This window comes from Sander vitreus, chromosome 2 (genome assembly GCF_031162955.1).
Source record: "Sander vitreus isolate 19-12246 chromosome 2, sanVit1, whole genome shotgun sequence".
Lineage (NCBI taxonomy): Eukaryota > Metazoa > Chordata > Actinopteri > Perciformes > Percidae > Sander > Sander vitreus.
Window position 1 is genome coordinate 24,680,444 of NC_135856.1, and position 19,427 is coordinate 24,699,870.

General features: G+C 40.2%; 2 protein-coding genes across 8 annotated transcripts in view; both read right to left on the reverse strand.

Annotated features, from left to right (window-relative positions):
- gab1 (GRB2-associated binding protein 1) overlaps positions 1-6,407 on the reverse strand; it is a 55,124-nt gene extending 48,717 nt beyond the window's left edge. For 2 of the 6 annotated variants that reach the window (XM_078262514.1, XM_078262531.1), the window contains exons 1-2: positions 5,948-6,389; positions 5,694-5,849 (exon numbers count right to left, since the gene is read on the reverse strand). In XM_078262514.1, the coding sequence (XP_078118640.1) occupies positions 5,694-5,765 (72 nt within the window). In that variant the 5' untranslated portion in view covers positions 5,766-5,849; positions 5,948-6,389. Of the gene's footprint in view, positions 1-5,693; positions 5,850-5,947 lie in introns of all 6 variants that reach the window. The other 4 variants (XM_078262522.1, XM_078262495.1, XM_078262504.1 and 1 more) reach the window with 3 other exon arrangements.
- A 2,037-nt stretch (positions 6,408-8,444) lies between these two features.
- usp38 (ubiquitin specific peptidase 38) lies at positions 8,445-19,186 on the reverse strand. Of its 2 annotated transcripts, XM_078262561.1 has the most exons (12): positions 19,031-19,186; positions 18,222-18,287; positions 16,850-17,540; positions 15,480-15,615; positions 15,254-15,383; positions 14,909-15,010; positions 13,452-13,610; positions 13,090-13,283; positions 12,879-12,972; positions 12,671-12,777; positions 10,945-12,292; positions 8,445-10,329 (listed from the first exon to the last, which is right to left on the reverse strand). In XM_078262561.1, the coding sequence occupies exons 3-12, from the start codon at positions 17,529-17,531 to the stop codon at positions 10,165-10,167; spliced, it is 3,117 nt and encodes a 1,038-aa protein (XP_078118687.1). In that variant the 5' UTR covers positions 17,532-17,540; positions 18,222-18,287; positions 19,031-19,186; the 3' UTR covers positions 8,445-10,164. The 2 variants fall into 2 exon arrangements, with proteins under 2 accessions (XP_078118687.1, XP_078118678.1); XM_078262552.1 differs by lacking the exon at positions 18,222-18,287.
- Positions 19,187-19,427: the final 241 nt, after the last annotated feature.

The following is a 19,427-nucleotide window of genomic DNA, read 5'->3' on the forward strand; positions in this document are numbered from 1 at the left end:
CCTATACTTAATCGGAGAGCTATGGCTTTGTTTTCGTTTGACCGCCCTGTGATATTTGTTGCATACATATTTCTCTTTACTCTGACAATTGTTCCCAGTGAGCCACAGACAGAAGTATTGGCTTATGGCCACAGTGGTGTATACTGTAAATGTATTTTCCCTCAGCTGAGAGGACTCAAGATCAGCGTGGAGTATGTCCTCAGTGTCCCTTTACAGCCATCAGAGGAGGACCTTCAGGGTTCAACATTTTCCTTCTTCCGCTCTACCCAGCAGCCTTGTGCTCCAGCACTGAGGCCCTATTAAGGGCTGGACGAAGTGTACAACAAAATCCTTATCTGTTTGTAGTGGGTACATGCCAATGGACTATACAGGGACTATAATGGTCCATATAGCTATGTGCAGTGGGTTTAAAGAACTGATGATGTTGATGAAGTGATGATAAACTTAAAAAATATTTTTTTTTTTTTTTAAACCAGGGCTTCCTGAAAACCATGCACTGATCAACGGAAACATTATGTTTTACATATACCAAACTATTCAAACATAAGTATTAGTCCTCATTGTGTTGCACGCTTCTTTGTAATAAACTAAGATGGAGAATAAATGCAGGAGCAAATAAAAGCATTTCACTATGATGAATTGGTATTTCAGTATTTAAGCGATAGCTGGGGAACACTTGTAAACATACCGTACCAACTAGGGCTGCAGCTATCGATTATTTTTGTAATCGAGTATTCTACCGATTATTCCATCGATTAATCAAGTAATCGCATAAGAAATACTTAGTAAACAGCAATAGTAAATATTTATTATTGCTGTGTACTAAAAAAAAAGGAAACCATTTATTTTTTTTTAAACATTTTTTATTGCTAAATTCCAAGTACATTTTTGGTGGCCCAAATGATAATATTTTTCACCTCCTTCCCCTTCTTGCCTCTGGCTCTTTGCACTGGATATGCAAAAGAGCTGTTCACTAACCAGAGGGTAAATGTGACTGTACAAAGCTTACAGCAGGGCTATTCAACTACACTGTTCTGGGGGACACATTTTAAGAAGGCTAATACACAGTGAGGAGAAAGACTAAAGAATGCAGACATCACCGGCATGATGACGTCATTCACCGTGGCCATGCTGGGGGGAGGAGCCGGTTTGTCTCCGGCAGCAGCTAAGTTTCCAAAGATTAGTAGCAAACTAATAAACAGTTAGACTGCAAACCGACAGCTTTTGTTTTAGCTTGTTGGTAAAACATCGCTATTTGCAGAGTAGCATGCTGTAGGCTAGTTGTGTAAAACAGCGCGGTGGACGAGAGCAGCAGACGGTAGTTAGCTACCTTGTGTCGGGTTCGCTCCGTGGAATGGATGAATAGACTGGATGTTTTCTACAAAGATGATGTAGTAGCATGTTTGCAGCTTAAAATGATCCCAAACTTTCTCTCGCCTGTCTCTTCTCTTAGACCCTTGCTATTTTCGTCTTCGTTCATTTGTAATCTGGGCCGTCAGTCTCGTGCATAGACAGCATATAAACGGTCTTGTGTCCACAGAAGTGTCAACCTGTTGTGTGCGATAGTAATTATCCTCCGTGCGGAAACCCAGTGAGCCATACAACCGTAATTACATTGATTTAACGAAGCTTCGAGGCAAAAAATTTTGCTTCGAGGATTTTTTGTAATAGAATTATTCGAGTTATTCGAGGAATCGTTTCAGCCCTAGTACCAACATTGACAAAATGGGGTTAGTGGGCCAACCTTAAGGCATACTATGTAACGTTTCCCTCTTCGGTCCCCCTACAGGTTGCCTCATTGGAACTATAGCTCGCGCGGCAATACTTCCAATGAGACAACCTGTAGGGGGACCGAAGAGGGGAAGTTACATAGTATGCCTTTAATATCAGTATCGGTAAGTCTGTGGTTCATATTCCTTTAATTATTGCTGTGTACTGCTGCCACCAAGATACGAGATAATGTGTATTTTTTGTCCTTTGTAGACATGCCATCAATCGAATTAACTGTTAATCCTGTTTCAGTTTTCTTCTGAATTACACATAAGTTATTTTTTATATATCATGAGGCAATGTATTGTGACATGCACACTTTCTCCTAACAGAGTGGTGCTGAAAACATCCTTGCAACTTCATCCCTGCTTCTCCTTAGGTCCCTCTGATAACCCACTGCAGATGTCGTGAAGATACCAGTCAGAAATTCACAGATTGAAAGATAAGAGAAATGAAAGTGGAAATGGAGAACCAGATGGAAAAAAATGCAGTGCTCAATGAAATGGAAAACCACAGAGGATTCAGTTTTGACAAACTCTGGCTGGGAAAAGTCCTAAAAAAGGCAATTGTGGTTTTCACAGAAAATTCTTACTGTAACAATGAATTAATCTGTGGCCGGGTTGGGTCAGTGGGTAGCGCAGGCGCACATATACTGAGAGGTTTATGCCTTGACGCAGAGTTCCAGGGTTCGAATCCGACCTGTGACAATTTCCTGCATGTCTTCCCCTCTCTCTACCCTTTCTCACCTAGCTGTACTATCGAATAAAGGCGGGAAAAGGCCCAAAAATAATCTTTTAAAAAAAACAAACAAAGGCTGCACTGTAAATACTGCACACATTCTGTTTATTGAATGTTAATTGAGTTGTTTAAGAGACGGAAGAAAAACGACCGTGGTCGGTCGATCTGTCACTCGGAATGGATAGAAAGTGAAACAAAACAAAAAAATGTGAAACGCTGATCCTCTTCAATAAAAAGCTCACCTGATTGGTCAACATCAGGTTAGAGTAACCAAAATTGGGAGGTTTTGAATATTGCCTCCTCATACGTACTTCGTGGGTAATAAATAGATAGAGGCAACATTTTCTAGCTTGTGTTAATCCCATGATGGTTGGGGCTGCGCAGACGCAAGCAGGTCTGCTGCACGGCTGAACTGCTTTCACCTTTGAGCTCCACCAATCAGCAGCAGAGCCACAGGCGCAAACTTTGCCCTGAGTGGTTAATCAGGTAAGCAGGGGCCCCTGGCTTCTAGTCTGCTGCTGCTCAGCCTGGAGATGGGGCTTATAAAAGAGAGCTGAAGGCGGTGGCGTGTTCATATACTATTGTAATGTGTTCTCTTCTATTCCTGTTGTTTCTTTCATTCAATTCAGTCACTAAACCTACCACCAAATGTTTACCCTAACAACACAGAGTGCTCTACGTGTCGCCAAACAGAACTTTGCCATCACTACCTTCTCCTCCCCGAGAGAGCTGAAGCTGAAGGGATTCCAGGTGAATCCAGTTAACTAACTCATAGGATAGGAAACTGTAGTGGTCTTAATCTCAAGAGACATTACCGAGAGAATCTGATTCAGTCTATGTACCTGTGACATGAAGATAGCATCATCTGACAGAACCACAAGATTTTACTATGGCTGATATTCAGAGCGGTAATCACAAGTCATCCTAACTTTGCCAGCAGGCCCCATCATATGATTTCCACCAATTGCAAATACACAACACAACTTACATTCAAAGACCAAAACAATTCCTATATTCAGCCCTAAAATTATCCCACTAATCCTCACCAGCCTGAAGCCACAATGCTTCATTAGCACTGGCATGATTTCTATTTTTTAAAAAGAATCAACTTCTCTATTTATTTTGGGGCATCAACCCAAACAGCTGGTGGTGAGTTGCTACATAGACTGTAAACAGTTGAACAATTTGTCATCTGCCAAAAAAAGGATAGTCAGCACTTTCGTGGATTACATAGCTTCATGTGACCAAGCACAGGGAACCTGGCCCCAACCACTCACTGTTTTGTTAATACATACTTTTAGATTCAATTTCATTTCGGGCAGCTCATGGGATTGCCAAAAGAGGAATTTTTGAAATGTGAACATACATGTTTGTGACTTTACTTCTGCTTTACAAGGTGCTAAAGGTAACATATAATGTATATGTTCACCGTATGTAGACAAACGAATTGGGCCACTGCAGAACTCTTTGTTAATATGTGCATCACCACCTGTTATGATAAACCTAACAATCTAGTTATAAAAGGGAATGGGATGGGGGTGGTGTGGGTATCTAAAACCGCTAAAAAGTGGCTTCCCATGTGTCCCATATTTAACTTATTAGCATTTAATGGCTAACCCTTAATTCATAATGCAGAAATTCTCAACAATAAAAAGCTGTTAGAACAAAAGACCATAGTTGTTGGCCAAAATTATAAAAACAAACAGCTTTGTAATTTGCTGATCAACCGTAAACCAATCTAAATCTTCTCTATAAAACCAGCATCAGAGCAGTTCCCATGCCCCTCCAAACATACTGTGGGATACGGCCTCCTGGCTATTCTACTGTGTCCAAAAAATGCTTATAAATCTGGTGTAGCTAGTTACCATATCCCCTTGAGAACAATTAAGTACTCTATTGAGAAACAACAATTTTGTGACATCATAGTCAACGCTTGCTTTCGGAGATTATCTCAAGTGATGCAGAAATGAGAACGTCCTGATGAGGGAACGTTAAGTTCTCATCACAACATACTGAACCTCTGACACAAAAAATGGTTGATTCTTCCAACAAATGATAAATGTCAACTTCCGTCAGTATTATGAAGCTGTGAGTGATTATCACCCATAAAGGCATACTCTAACACAAGAAAGATGCTTACAATTAGGTAGTGAACTAATTAAACAGACACTACTGTTATGAATGTGAGAAAGCCCTGTGAAAATCCTGTCTTTGTGGCTAGATTTTAGTTTTATTGCTTTCAGAAAAAAACACTCCATTGGACCTGTGGTTTCCTGCGAAAACATCCCTCCTCTGTATTTGCGGGCCTTGTAATTCTAATATCAATAACAGAGATATCCACTGATCCACAAGGAAAGCATGTAGACTTGACAGCTAACATGTGCTACTGAAGCTATTTGCTTTTGTATCAGCGCTGCTGTCAGCGATGACAGTTTTTGTCCAAGCGAACAACAAATAAGGAGAAGGTTGCACACTAAACAGTGACAGCTCACTGTAATAAATACATAAAAAATCATGTTGAAATTGACAATGCCATACTGAACTTAACCGCAAACCATGACCCCCAAAACCGAACCGAACTGTGAATTATATATACCCAACTACACAACTACTCTAACACTTCATTATGCACATTTGACAACTTTTTGAAATGTGCAGGAAAGTGATCATCCTTTCATATATTCCGCAGTTGTTTCGAAATCATTTAACCTGTGGCATGAACATCTCCCACCTATGACACAGGTACTGACTGTGACTGCACAAGCATTGCTTCCCAAGGTAATCAATGGATTGTGTTATAAGTCCAACAAAATCAAATGCTCTGAGGTTATGCTGTGAGATTGGATCGCTGTATGGTAGTAGGTTTGTCCCAAAAAAACAACAACGTGCCCTGTTGAAGTGCCCTTGAGCAAAACAATACCGGTAGTAAGAGTGACTTTGCTCATGGTAAAGCCACTCAAACTGTAGGGGACTACAAGGCAAACTGAGCTTAGAGAAGTCACGCAACCTTTCAGGTTCAGAAAATGGTAAAACGTATTTGTTGAAATGCACACAAGATGAGGCCTACACATGTCTGTCACTGCCCACAACAGTGCACATGAAAAGTGTCCAAGGAACAGCTGGCATTTTTTGTGTTATGGGTTATTTTATTACAATGTAACAAATAGGATATAAAGTGCACTTACGTAACGTCTCAACTTTTTTTCAGGAGGAGACTTTCTCAGCCACCCTGAGCACACTACATCTCCCCCACTCATATCTGCTCCTTTCTTGCTCTCCTTGGAAGTTGGAGAGGAGATTGCCGTCTGGCTTCGTTTGTTTTTGGGAGTGTCTTCTTGTACCTGAAAAAAAGAAAACGTTGACACAAAGCTCAAACTGTGAAGTTGAAATATAAAAAGTTAAAGTGTAGTATTTTTGTGTTTTTGAGAGCGATAAATACCGTCACTCCTTCGAAAGTCGACTCACAGACAAGACCAGATTTTTTTACGAATTGTAGTCAAATAAGCTGGTATATCCTGAGCTTGGAGTTAAAACCGTCCGCGGCACCGCCTTTTGTACAAATATCAACGATGACTTGTGTATTTTGTTCAAACTGGAACGCTGTGGGGGCAAAAAAAATAGGCGGAGGCAAATGAGAGTCGCTAAGTTTTTGTTGTTATATGTAACGCCTCATGCTAATTCCCGTCAAAGTGGAGCGATTCCCAGTTGGCGAGATCAGATGTAAATGTCCCACAGTGTACCGGTGCATAGTTGTAGTTTCTGCGCAAATTAAAACAATCTTCACGGTAAACACAGTGGTTCCGCCGAGCTTCCTCACCAGTTTACTCCCATGGTTCCTTAATTGTGATTGACAGGGTGGCTCCGTCTTTCCCTGAACTCACCCTCCTCTGGAACATGGCAGTGTCAAGCTTACGGCAACAGACCGGATGTTTAGGGATTCCTTCGAAATAAATGTTTATCTTGACCACAACGTTTCGACGGCTATCGAATAGCCTAGAATAAATAGAATAATTATCGTACAGTTTTAGGTTAAATAAGTAGCCTAGTAGTTGTAAATTTGCTATTTTAGTCTCTGTTTGTTCATATCTGGCAGCTAACTATATATGCTCATTTGTTCATCATTTTCAGAATTATGACTAGTATTGCTAATTAGTAAGATGGACGTTTCATTAAAACAAAACAAAAACAAATATATATTGTTTACGACGCACAACACACAACACAACCTATTCCTTCAACATGATCCATCAACGTGATGTCCGTCATTGTGGGGTTTGTTTTGAACGTTACTACCGGATGTCTCATTCTTATAGCTCTGCTCGCTTTAATACTACTTTAGAAGACGAAATGGGGAGGCGGCGGCGTGCAGGGAAAACTGTAGAGCTTAAATCATGGGACGTGTAGTTCAACAATCACTGGTTCCGTCCCAAAATACAACAAATGACTGTAGGGCGGTTTGATACATGAAACACGATGTAATAAAGCCATATGCACCTATGGGTGAATATAAAAAGTGGCCTCAGACAGTTGCAGAAAAGACAAAGAAAGGTCCCACCTCATTGTGAACCGAGAGGTCCCAAGAAAGCATTACACGTGTAAACTACACTATCCATAATGCGTGTTTATTCCCTAAAGAAAACTCGCCATAAAAACCATGTTATATTAGCAGAATAGTAGAAGGACCGTGCACTCCTTTACATATTCTTGTAGGCATTTATCTTCTGTGGCATAAAGGATTTTTTACTAAAAGGGAATTGTACATAGAGTATGTTTTATAGTATCAAATATGTTGTGTCTTTTCAACTAAACATAACTACACATTTATATCTGAGATAGGCCTACATTTGGTCAGCATATGATTGTTTTATTTGAACATTTTTCTAAGATAGCTAGATCAATAGTGTTTTATGCTACTGTACAACACCACAGTGCTAAGAAAAAAAATTCGATTTATAAGGTTGATATTGATCTAGTTTACCATATCTGATCAATATACTGGACTCAACATAACATCCACAACTAGTCTAATCCACTAGCAAAGGGGTGTTCCCTGTGAACTCAGAATGGTATCTGAGGAATCTTATTGGAATGCTATTGTTATGGTAAACACTTTCCCCAAAGGATGTTCTCTGTTAGTCTATGATTAATGACTTTGCCATTGTACATAGCATCTTTTAGGAGCCTCTGTACTCCAACTCATTATTTTTCATGGCACCATAGCTCTACTATTGCAGCATCAAATAGCTTATGTGCCATGTTTCTGGTGCATCAGCTTTCATGAAATTGGTATGTCTTAGAGGTTGTGCTCTTGTTGCTGTGCTTTACAGGTGCGCACATCATTCGTTTATGTGGGCTTCACACAGTATCAATGTGTTCAACTGAGGACATCTGAGTCGCAGTGCTCAACTCATTTGTAGCCACATTAGATGAATAGACCAGGCCTTATTTACTGTCAGTACATGCCAAAAGAATATTGTACATACTTACTTAATGTAACTATAAATCCTATAACATTTTTCTGAATGATAAAATCCCAATATGACATCAGATTAAAAGAGAAGATATAATAGCATACCATTCCCAAGAGTTAACATTTCAACAAGTGAGGAGAAAAGTGTAATGGTTTGGTTGATTAATAATTGAGAATCTTTCATGTTTTTCCCAAATGCCCTTTGAAAGCTTTAGTGCTGCTGCAGTGCATTACCATATCAATTGCTAATTAGTGATAAATGACACATTTGCTATTGTGACATTACAACTCATTTTGTCCTATGCCCCTGGGAATAGTAAGTATCCCATATGTATGATTGCATGTGATTTCCCAGTTCCTTTTTCAGTCATTGCTTTAATACTCACTTCCATTTGTGCAAAGATATGTTTGCAATCAAAGCAAAAACATGATACATGTGCTTGTTTTGATGAATAATGCAACAATGAACAGTTCTGTATTTTTTTTTAATCAACAAAATCGCTTACATACTAAAAATCGACATGTTTTAGAGTGGAATTGTTGAGGTTCGCAGTATCAATAACTTAAATTTAACATTTAACCATTTTCATTTTGAATGCATTTAATTAATAAAAATCCAACTTGCCAGACTTAGATCTAGCTCCCAGAAGAAAACTGGCACTGGTGATGAGAGTATATGTAAATGATGTACAGGAGGTGATCTATCCAAACCAAAAAAATCAAGATGTATCACGAAACCAAAGATGGTTCCTAGTGTTCAATATATTCTCTGCAGTGGAAATGTGACAAGTAAGGTCATGCAGAATTTGAGGTATGCTGGTCATTGCTTGAGCATACCAACACACTCATTACTTTGGTGTTTTGCTCATTTCCAAAGCAATTATTTAAAGTTTCCAGAAAACCATCGGGTTTTTTGTCTTGCCTTCACTCAATTAAGAATTTATTAATTTCCTTTCATCTTCATCATTTCTTTGTATCGTCATGTTTGGCGTTACATTTATAATTTAGTCCCGCCCACCCCTTTGCCAACATACCACTTTAAATAACTTAACCAGACAGGTTATTTTAGGTCAAGTAAGACAATACAAAAAATACTGGGTTGTTTTTACTGCAGGGACAAATGAAGCCATTATGAATATAAACACAGTACAGCTGAGGTGTGCATCCTGACAAATTCCTCTTTAAAAATCTGCATTAAATATCAAAAGGCACATTAAATCAGCATGAACACAAAAGTCTCCCTGAATGATCAAATCAGAGGAATACATTAAAATATGCTGCCAAACAGATGTCAATATGTTTAAACAATTGTAATATAGTTCTCTGTAAATGACACTACCAATTCGTGGGAGGACAGCATTAAATATTCATATTGAAAATGCCTTTATCTCGGAGATTACCCAAGTATTCAATTTTCCATATATAGTTTTGTATTCCATGATTATTCTGAATATTATGTATTTAAGTCATACTATGTACATTTATTGCATGGGATATGAAACCTGTAAAACACAGCAAACCACACATTGAACAAGATTCAAATATCATGAAAACCAAACTCCACAGCTCATGAAGAAAAGCTGCATGCAAATCGGAAAAGTAAACAAAGGTTGTGAGCTGTATGTTCAGAACTGTGACAAATCCAAAAAAAAAAAAAAAGTCTGTTTATCTTAGTTAAATGCTTTTTTTTCTGTACTGTGCACTGCACATGCATGTATGTGCATATGTTTGTGTGTGAGGTAATATTATAAACACTCGGACAAGCCAGATAATATGAGCACTTTCTAGACTCAACCAGTTTCACATATTTATCAATATATGCAAAAGTGGATCGTTATTTTACTATGTCATTTAAGGGAGATAATACATTTGCACCAATAAGTATTATCCACCTCCAGTTATGAAATTTGGAAGATTAATGGTAGATTACAATGTTGAGATCACAAAAAAGAATCTAAACAAATCAAATACTACCAAATGACTGAAACAGTGGTATAAAACTATTTTAGTCAAAACAAAGTCAAATCTAGGATCACGCAGATGCTCTGTGTGTGTGTGTGTGTGTGTGTGTGTGTGTAAATAATTGCAGTGCTCTTTTCATAAGGTTATAAGCACATCTACGGTATGATCAGTTCAGGATGCCCTTTAGTGCCAGTTCATCTGGATTTCCTGCAGCATTTATTCTTTCAGAAGACCAGTCTACTAATGGTATTGAAGCCCCCTCCCCCTCCCCCTCCCCCAGATGGGCCGCAGCTCCCTGGTGGGTTATTGTCATCTGAACCGTTGGGCCTGAATGAGCAGGAGGATGAAGGAGCCTGGAGAGCCTGGGTCCGAGCGTTGAGCTCCTGTTCCTATTAGCAGCATGGAGTAAAGAGAAATGTTTGATTATTTTATGTGTAAACAGGATTAAAATATATAGCTAACACGTCAATATGATTGACAGTGATTCAGTGTTGTCACTTAACATTATTATAGCACCCTCTAGAGGTGATTTACTTTAGTCACGTATACAAGTGTGCTGGAAAGTCAACTCTACACACCACAGTTCAATGACTTGTGAAATTACACCTCATGTCTTATAACAGGACAGCTCAGACTTGACTTTAAGCTCAGTCAAAAGAAATCCTATAGTCTGCAGGCTCTTAGTCATCTGTAAAAGTACAGTCTGTTTTCCCTCAGCTTCTTTCCACCCGAGAGAATCTTGTACAGCCCTCGACTTTCATAATAACCTCACGCTTAGAGGAGTTAGTGGTAATGAAGTTATGCGTCAAATGCATTTGAAGCATGAAAAATAAGCACAGTGTTTCACCCAAAATATCCAACGAACCTCTTAGCAGCAGATTAAATACTTGCTCTAATGCTAATCACTTCACACTTGGCTAGCATTTATAGGGAGCGATTTCAAATGGGTAACACAATGACTGTATGTGGGAGAAGTGTGTTTTTTTTTGTTCACCCCCACATACCTGTAAATACAGCTTGTTGTCCTTGATAATAGCATCCAGTAGTTCTTTCTGCAGGGGAGGCTCAGTACTCAATCTCAATCCATTTGCCATCAGTCCGCCATTTATGTTCTGCCCTGGTAGCTCCTGTTTCCTGTACATCAGCACATAAGCTGTGTCCTTGGGGAAGCGATTTGTAATGTTTTGCACTGATTGGAAGCATGTGAATGTCACTCTGCTATCATTGAACAGCAGCCAATCCCCTGCCTCCTGGCCACTATTAGGTTGTGTGTCTCCTTTTTCAGGTGGAATTGAGAGAGCTGAGCAAGTGGAGAGGCTACACTCGGCCTGTCCATTTCCCAAATCCTCCTTGAGGGCAAAGTGGTTGGCTGGATGCTGTGTTCCATCTGCGCCATTAATGTTGCGCCCGTAAGAATAGTAGTGGCCACTCTCGGACGACATACCAGAATGCATCACCACTGAGCTGAGGACATATGGCACTGAGTGGACTGCCATTTCTCCACTTCCATTTATCTGCTCTGCTCCATCTATCCTCTCCTCCTCCTCTTCCTCCTCATCTTTTTGAGATGGTTTGAGCTTCTTGGCCAGATTCTCACTGCTCTCAGGAGAATCCACTTGCAGAGGAGAAGAGGTAGTAGAGGAACATTGTTTAGGCATTGAAGGGGCATGTACTGGAAGTCTCATGAGTGGCGGGATGGTGACATTGTCCAGAATCTTTCTCCGGACATGGCATTTGGCATCATATGAGAACCGCAGCAGGGTGAGGATCAAGTATTCCGGTGCTGACACCACTTTCATGGTCCGCTCTGCCCGCTGGAGGGAGCTACACTTCTCACAGAAATAGGCATTCTCTTCGTCCAGGATCTCTGGAGCCAGGAAATAGTTCACCAGGTCAGGCACAGAGAGAGGAGGCTCATTTGTCACTGGCACAAAATGGACATTGCTAGCTGGGGCTTTGGCCAAGCCTGGCTCAGGAATTTCACTGCCGCCATTGACAGATCCCTGACAGAGAACCTTGGGTTCCTCGGAGGGCCCTTCAGGTTGAGGGCTGCCCTGAGAGGTGGCAGAAGGACAGAAGGCCAAAGAGAGGTCTGTAAAAGGCTCCTCTTTCTCAGAGATGCAGTTGCACTGCATACAGCGAATACCTGTGATCAGCTTCCCACCAAACATCCTCTCTGTCAAAGTCCTCCCGTCATTCTCAGGTTTGTTCTCTGCTGGAGTCAAATATGACTCTTCGCCATCCTCCGGAGAAGTCTGACCTGTTGGGTCTTTGCTGCTTGAGTCAACAGGGGGGGGGACCTTTGGCTTAACTGATTCCAGGACTTGAAGTGTTTTCTCCTCTTCATGTAACCTTGAGGTCAAGAGACAAGGAGCACTCAACATTAGAGGAGAAAATACAGCAGTACATTGATTTTAATTTGTGCCAGTGCTGTGAAAGTGTACCACATACTGTATATTCTTTCTCATCATCTAGTTCTAAAGAAATTACAGTTTACATCAGTAAGCCACAGTTACACTCAATGCTTTATACGTGTTCTTAAGAGCAAAGGCTCTTTTATTAAACTGTTTCCATTATGCATTAAGTGACACACAAAAGACACACTAACATATTATTTTGCCTGATTTCATTCATTTGGCAAAGGGAAACAATATAGAAAAAGCAAATTTGTGTTGCTATTGACACACTAACTTCACACAATGCTATTAGGATTCATTTGTGCGACTGTACCTGTCTAGAAGAAATCTGAGGTACTCTGAACAGTCCTGCTGAGAGCCGGCATTGAACCAGGGAGGCCGAGACGCTTCTAAGAAGTTTTTTGGAGCATATGCTGCCCTCTGCAGGATACAGACATGCACCACAGAGTCGTTGTGTCATCAATTGTTGTTGTCATCAGTAATAATGTTCTGTTATATCTACTACACAGGACAACACTAACCTGAGTGTGTGCAAGGAAAGCAAAGAGCAGCTGGAGCTTTTTCATTAGTGTGTTGGAACCATTTATATGTAATGATAAAACATGCCGCCTGAAACTGAGAAAAACAAAACAAAAAGGTTAACTACACTCAGACTGTCCATATTTATGCCTTATGTTTAAGTATACAAATATAAAAATGCAACAAGTCTGTATGTGTGCATACACAACTTACTCTGTGGCCATGAAGAGGGTCTGGATGATGCTGTTCATGAAGCAGGTGTTCCCCAGGTTGACCAGGCCAGTCTTACCGGTCTCAGACTTCCCAACTTGCCTCAGAGGACCTGAGGCAAATGAGTTGGACTGGGACGTCCAGGCACTTTGATTCAACACCAGCTTGATCTTGTCTTCTCCAGGTTTTGGGAGATCCTGAGAAAACAAATTGAAATGGTTGGCTAGAGATTACACTTACTAGTCAAGTCTTAAAGCTTTTGATTTTTTTATGCAATGTTAAAAAAAGACCTTCTGAGGTAGGTGGTGATAAACATTTTCTTGAATATATATATTTATGAGAACATTCATAGTATGCTCTTTTACCTTGATGGTCTCTAGTATGTGGTCATAGAGGTCAGGGAAGCCGGAGTACTGGTACATCATGCAGTGTATAAGCTCAGTGAACTGCAGCAAGAACGCTTTGCTGGTGGGGAGACCATCTGTCCTCAATGACTGGACGAGATGCACCACATGCGGAACAACCTGGGACGGTGAGGGATAAAGATAAGAGAAAACTGTTGAGGACGCCGTAATGCTGGAAGGTACTACTAATTTTAATCATACAAATATGTAGCATGGTGATAGTTGCACATCAGGAACCCCAAAGAGGGTTCAGTCTCATTTGCTCCGTATTTTTGAGACTATTACTGTTTTTAGATACTAATGAAATTGGCCAACTCAATGGCCATTGCTCGGCATTTAAAGGAGAATTCCGGTTGATTCCAACACGTAGCTCTGTTGTTTTTAAATTTGGAGTGCTGTCAGTAGCAAAATGAAGAACAGAAAAAAAAATTAAAATGATCAGTGCTGCCTACACCGTGTTATCCTCCTGCTAGCAATAGCACCAAACAGGCTTAAACAGGGCACGTTTTAAACTTGTTTTTAGCCTCTTAACATGTTCAAAATGTCATTAAAAGTGCCTACCCATGTGAAGTGATTCCTTCCGAGGGAACACAGTGAATCTGACTGCAGTAGATGTGAAAGAAATGCATACAAGTTCTGCTAATTCAGCTCTGTTTAGTTCTGGTGTTGATACCGCAAGGAGTGCTTCGGGACCATCTACAAACTACAACACCAAAAAGAGATGCCAACATATTTTCAAAAATAGGCATAGGTTTATTTTTTTTAAAGTAAGTGCTGTAGTACAACTAGCAAAAGACAAGTTATAATTGAGGTAAGTTTGGAGACACTACCTTATTTAATCATTAAATTAATAGCCTACATATTTTTGTTGTATCTCTTTTCTATGTTGTAGTTTGTAGACGGTCCCTAAGCACTCAACTGCCATCTCAACACCAGAACTAAACAGGGCTGAAATAGCAGAACTTGTATGCATTTCTTTCCTATCTACTGCGGTCAGATTCACTGTGTTCCCTCGGAAGGAATCACTTCACATGGGTAGGCACTTTTAATGACATTTTGAACATGTTAAGAGGCTAAAAACAAGTTTAAAACATGCCCTGTTTAAGCCTGTTTGGTGCTATTGCTAGCAGGAGGATAACACGGTGTAGGTAGCACCGATTGTTTTAGTTTTTCTTGCTACTGACAGCACTCCAAATTTACAAACAACAGAGCTACGTGTTGAAATCGACCGGAATTCTCCTTTAAGTGGCTCACACATCATTAGAGGGAGAGCGGCGACAAGCCTGGTGTTCTGGGAAAAGAAGTCTATGCAGCTTTGACGATATTTAAGCCAGAAGAGCAGAAAATGAGAAAACCAATAAAGTGGCCATATGAGAGGGAAATGGGCTGTGTGAGGAGGGAGGCAGGAGATCCCATACCAAATGGAAGGCCTCAGGAGAGTGCTGGAAACTCAGCAGCATGTGGGAGAGCACAGCTAGCGCCCCCTGCCGCACAATGGGGTACCACAGACGACTGAATACCTATAGGTAAATAAAAAGATCTTTTTGTCATTAATACATTCACACAAACTGGGGAATTGTTTCAATAATTCAGGTGTGTCTTTTTACCATTTCTGGCTAAAATATCTTTAAGAAACATTGCTACGATCCAGCTTAACTATAACTGCATTTTAACATTTGTGTAGCTTTAAAAAAATGCATACAATGTCTGTCTGGCTTCTTCCTGAGCTCCATAATCAATCAAAATGAGTTCTCACTACAAACCAGTTCAATCTTAAGAAGAGTGACGTCGATGAGGATAGTGAACTTTTGGACTGCAGCCAGTCCTTTCAGCAGAGCAATGACCCAGGTATCAACATGTTGGGCCAGAGGCCAAGAAAGCCAGTCAATCATCCTAGATAGAGAGAAGTAGGTGGAGTGTAAATAACGTGCATAAACGTGGTAAACTTGTGCTGAGATTCATCTTGGATGATTAGATGTGAGAGGTAACCTGCAGAGTGCTTTAGTCATGCTTGCATCTTTGACATTGTGGTCTGTGGTGAGACTCTTGATAAGCACTGTGATCATCTGGACGGGGATGTGCTGAACCAGACTGGCCAGAGAAATGGATGGGTCAAAGGAGGGGTCTGCAAAAAATGAATCCATGTGGAAATGGCACATAATTACACAATCTCACATTTTCTTTTTGTGTCAGTGGACAGCAAGTGGAGTACAAATGTTAAATTCTACAACCGTGACCGAAACACCTTGTGATATAATGCAGAGCAAACACCACCACAAACTAAAGCCTCAAAAATTAGACAGCACTGTTGTTGTTGATTTCAAATATTCCAAGGTTCACAAAGTTTCTTTTTATTGCAGATTATATTTTAAGCACACTTACTTTACTTTAAAATTAATATGCATCTTAATTGCTTTTACAGCAATAGTATTCATAGTGTTCTGTAGTGTTGATGTTAATGTTATAGTGTGTAATATCTGTGGATCTGTTGTTGGGACAGGATTTCAACACCAGATCACCTGAAAAATGTCACTGAAATAGAGGCAGAGTGACCTTCTAACCCAAAGCGGCTCTGCTCACATCGCTCACTGATGCATACTGTCAGTGTGGCTATTTCATTGAAACTGCTGCCTGCTGTTTGTTTATTTTGTGCTGCTCCACAGCTCAGTCACTCGCAACACTGCACAGTAGGCTCAGGACATCCCTACAATTAACCATCAACAAAAGAACTGCAGCGTGAAATATTCTGAACTCAACTACATCTTCACAGCTAATGCTTTTCAATATTGCCCTTTAAGAAAATGCACTCCTTAAATCTGTGGATGCCATTGCTTGCACTGACAAGCGTGTAAAATGAGGTTAAATATCTGAACATAATCAGTGTGCTAATAATACTGGATATTGTTGGATGAAAATCCAACCTATACAAATGAGAAAACTAAGCCAAGGGATCATAGTAAGCTATTGGCAGGACCCTAAAAACCCCCAAAATGAACCACGGTAACTGTTCCCGGGTGCTTAATCATGTGCTAACAACCCTGGTATTAATGCCAATATTTATAGAGGCAGAGGTATAAGTCATGGGTCAATGCTGCCAGTTATACTATTTTTTTCATTACTGGTAGGCAGAGACTTATAAATCTATGAATAAAATCCAAATTTGTTCATATATTAAGCTTCTTCAGGACATCTGTACCTAATTGAGGACCCCCTTGCAAACGAGATGGCTCATCTCAAGGGGTTATTCCCAATAAATAATTTCAATATTTAATTTCACGTGTCCCAAAAACTTACCATGAAGGTTGTTTGTGCTCAAGTATGAAATAAGATACTTTTGGAAAGGAAGGAAGGAGTCTCACCTGTGGAAGAGATAATGGCAAACACTTCTTGCAGTGATGGAAGCAGTGTGGCTGGATCAGCCTTCCAGATGTTTTGCAGCAGTGTGCTAACCTTAGTCACCTGACCTACATACTCTCTCAGCTCCCGTTCTTGGCTGACAAAGCAGTGGAAGTAACTGATGGTCCTCACCAGCTGCTGGCAGAACAAAACGCCCGACTTATCCCTCGGGATGCACTGCACAAAGTCTGACAGCAAAGTGCTCAGGTGGGCACAAAGAGCAGGCTCCGGACGTTCACACACCATCCTTAAAACCTCCACCTGAATCACACTGAAGATCTCGAGCACCGAGGGACAGCTGATGAGCAGCCGCAGGCAGCAGTGAATGTAGTCTATTATGGCTGGGTCTTTGCGGTCCAGCTGGCCATAGCCCTGCTGGAGAAGACTGAGGACAAAGTCTTTACTGAAGAAATGCTCAAACTCTGGGCGGTGGTAACGTGCGTAGGCTTCCAAAACCTGGAAGCCGATCTGTCTCTGAAAGGCATCTTCACCAAGCAAGATGAGGCGGGTGGTGAGAGTAAACAATGCCTGACACTGCTCTTCTGTCACCGCTTTCTCTGCTGCTTCCACTACTTTCTTCACAATGGCCCTCTTCACTGGAACAGAGTGATCGGAGCTCACAAGGCCTTCCAAAATCTTGTCCATGATTATGGTCTGTGGAAGGCAAATGAGGAAATAGTTAGCCGACACTTGTTAAAAAAGGTCACACAACTTCTGCACTCATACTTAGGGGTAAAATGAATGTGGGGGCCTTATTTAATATATCACAGTTAGCATTTTCCGTTTTAATGAATTTACATATCACACAGGATATTTTGACATGTCACAGTAGAAAATGTCAACAGTACAAAAACTAATGACTGAATTCCATTTAGCTGCTTCAGTTTCAGGGTCCTGGTATTGTATGATGGCTCGCTGTCAAGGGTTACAGGGGTATTAGATAGAACAGAGCTGTTGTTAATATTATTAGTAACAGCTGTGCTTTTCCTCCTATGATAAGTCAAACGGCTGGTGTGAAAAAACGCCTATAGGTGCATAGGCTCCTTTCTACCAGTCTACAGTCCACACATTCATTGAGTGCACAGACTGTAAGCTTTCAAAAGGTAGACAATGTGTACTCTGCATTAATGTACTGTCTGCAACTGGAATGTAGCGCATGCATACTTTACAGTGATGTGACTATAGTGGCAAAAAAGATGCTTTACATCATTTGAAAATTGGGCTTTTAAAGTATCACACATCATAATTACAGTTAAATTAAACTAGGAACTAACTATAAACTAACTGATCAATTTTACTACAAAAAATGTCAGAAAATAGTGAAAAATGCCTAACATAGTTTTCCAGAGCTCAAAGTGATGCCTTCATATTGTTCGTTTTGTCCAGCTAACAGTCCACAACCTTAAAAAAATGAATTAACAATGATGTGAGAAAAGCAGCAAATCCTTACAACTGAAAAGCTACAACCAGAAAATGTTGAACATTTTTGCTTGAATATTTACTTTGAGAATTTAATTATTTTTCTTGATTGTTTAATTTGTGAATGAAAAAAAATAGCAAAAATGCTAAATAGGTTGTTTATTACACATCGATCATATTTCTACAGACTGAGCCCCATTGAATCCAAGTAGCTAACCTAGCCTAAACAAAGATTTACTGTCTCAATTTTGGCCATCAAGTATAATATAATGTTTTTGTAATTTTCCTCTTTTATGTTCTTAGTCCAACATCATCTATTAGCTTTCTGCGCTACCAACGAAATAATTAATATATTAAACGAATTTAACATTACTTCACATCTGATGTTTTAACTATTATCTGGCTGCTTCAGGAGCACAGCAGCACCAGCCGCTAACTGTGCTTCTTGTGTGGTAACAGGCGGCTAGCTTGCTAACGCTAGCTGCAACGTTAACGATTCATTCCATCCATACAGTAAAAACATGGCTCAAATATGAATCACAACTAAGCCGCTCCATAGCGATAGTTGTTACGAACGCCCTTCGACGAGGACAATAACAACAACAAAAACGAACAAAGCAACAAAACAGGCCTAGACGTTAGCTGAGTAACGTTAGGTTCCTCTGACTTAGCATAAATACCGCCATGTAATAGCGCGATACAGAAGCTTTACGATCTATGCTTACCCAAACAAAGCATGTCAACAATGTCAGACCAGAATACCCTCAATTGTCGGTAGATGTTAACCGTCTTTTCACTGATAAAACCGTGTTATTTTGGTTAATTTCATCGCTCAGAATCAGCTGATTATCCTTCCACCGACGTCATTCCTATGGACAGAGAAGTTGGTAGGACCCTTGTGTGAAGCAATTTTCGTCTTAACAGTGCCTGTGAAGTGGTTGTTGAATTTTGAGTCATAAAATCAGTGATTCTTGGTGAAACGGTGTTTTTGAACATTTTGGATCTCAAGATAAAATGTGGTAAAATTGGTATTAAGCTATTTGGGCACTTTCTAATTTTATTAAGATATTTGGGCACTTTCTGTTCAGTTGACGTGCTGCATTCAATGCTCCTTGTCCATCT